The 1,249-nt window shown below is 34.8% G+C and overlaps 1 protein-coding gene across 1 annotated transcript; it reads left to right on the top strand.

Annotated features, from left to right (window-relative positions):
• Positions 1–800: 800 nt before the first annotated feature.
• On the top strand, positions 801–1,223 carry LOC114748004 (uncharacterized protein PAM68-like). Its single transcript, XM_028936360.1, has one exon. It carries the CDS (start codon positions 801–803, stop codon positions 1,221–1,223), a length of 423 nt encoding a protein of 140 aa, XP_028792193.1.
• The last annotated feature ends 26 nt before the right edge of the window (positions 1,224–1,249 follow it).

Below are 1,249 nucleotides of genomic sequence, written 5' to 3'. Positions count from 1 at the left end.
TAACGGCAGATAACAACCAGGTATTTTTGCTATGAAAATAAACTTCCATGGCATATATGAGCAGAAAAAATTTTCAAGTGCTGGGTGCTTATTTGTGTATACTTTCGTGGTATTTAAGCATTTTATCCCTTTTCATATTTCAAGTTTTTCTAATTAATAAAATTTTCAAAAGAAAAAATTTCACTAATTTTTACAAAAACACATAAATGTCTCCCTAATATTCCCACCATCTAATCTCAGTTATTTCATGGATTGAAAAATAGCGAATGAAAAATTTATAAAAATTACTTTTCAACAAGAAAGTCCCAGCTAAGATGCTATTTCTGAAATTACTTAGTTAAATCTAAGATGTAATTAAAAAGAAAAGAAAATAAACCCATCGATCACTTTAAATTTTATTAATTAACCATACTTACTAAATGACCATTAAATTTCTGAAATAACTCGTAGTAATACGAAGTGTTACATATTATGCATTTGCTGTGAAAATACAAGTGAACTCGAAACAAGTGGCATCAAAAGGAAAAAAAAAAATACAATAGATGAAGAGAAAAATAGATTAAGGTAAAAAAGAAGAAGATAAAAATAGATAAAACCCGCCTTATGGGATGTTCATTGTTTCGTGGGAAAATAAAATATCTTTAGGAAAATGCCACGCAAGACCGGTTTATCAACATCATGAAATGTCTCTCAAGTGATCAAATTCAAACCACGAACCGTCCCTGCACTTTCTGGATAAGATTCAGAACAAGAATCCCCCAACTCAAATCAGAACCTGAAATCCCACCCTCAAGTTAACCATGAAAACCCTGATTTTCGCATCAAACCCAATTCTCCATCTCTCAGAACCTCCCATCAGAAAACCCAAAACCCAAACTTTTCAACCCAGCATCACCACCACCATACTCAAGGACAAATTCAAGTCGCACGCAAATGCGAAAGGCTTTTCAGCTTCAAACGGATCGATCGGATCGACAAACAAGAAGGCGAACGAGGAAAACAACAAGAAGAAGAACGACGATAACGATGAAATACCTCAAGAAGTATACAACAGAATGATAGTGAGAATCTTAGTTTCAGTGGGGCTTCCAATGGGGTTGGGTCTGGCATTTCTTCAAATATTTGGTGTGCTAAAGGAGAAACAACTCTGGGATGTGCCTCTATGGCTTCCGTTCAACAACAACTCTGTTAACATTGGAGCTTCAGCTCTTGGAATAGCTTAGGATCATTGTCCACTAGTTTTGATGCA

This window comes from Neltuma alba, unplaced genomic scaffold (genome assembly GCF_004799145.2).
Source record: "Neltuma alba isolate B1F8T4 unplaced genomic scaffold, ASM479914v2 tig00005555_pilon, whole genome shotgun sequence".
Taxonomy (NCBI): domain Eukaryota; kingdom Viridiplantae; phylum Streptophyta; class Magnoliopsida; order Fabales; family Fabaceae; genus Neltuma; species Neltuma alba.
This window is presented reverse-complemented; position numbering and strand designations above follow the sequence as displayed.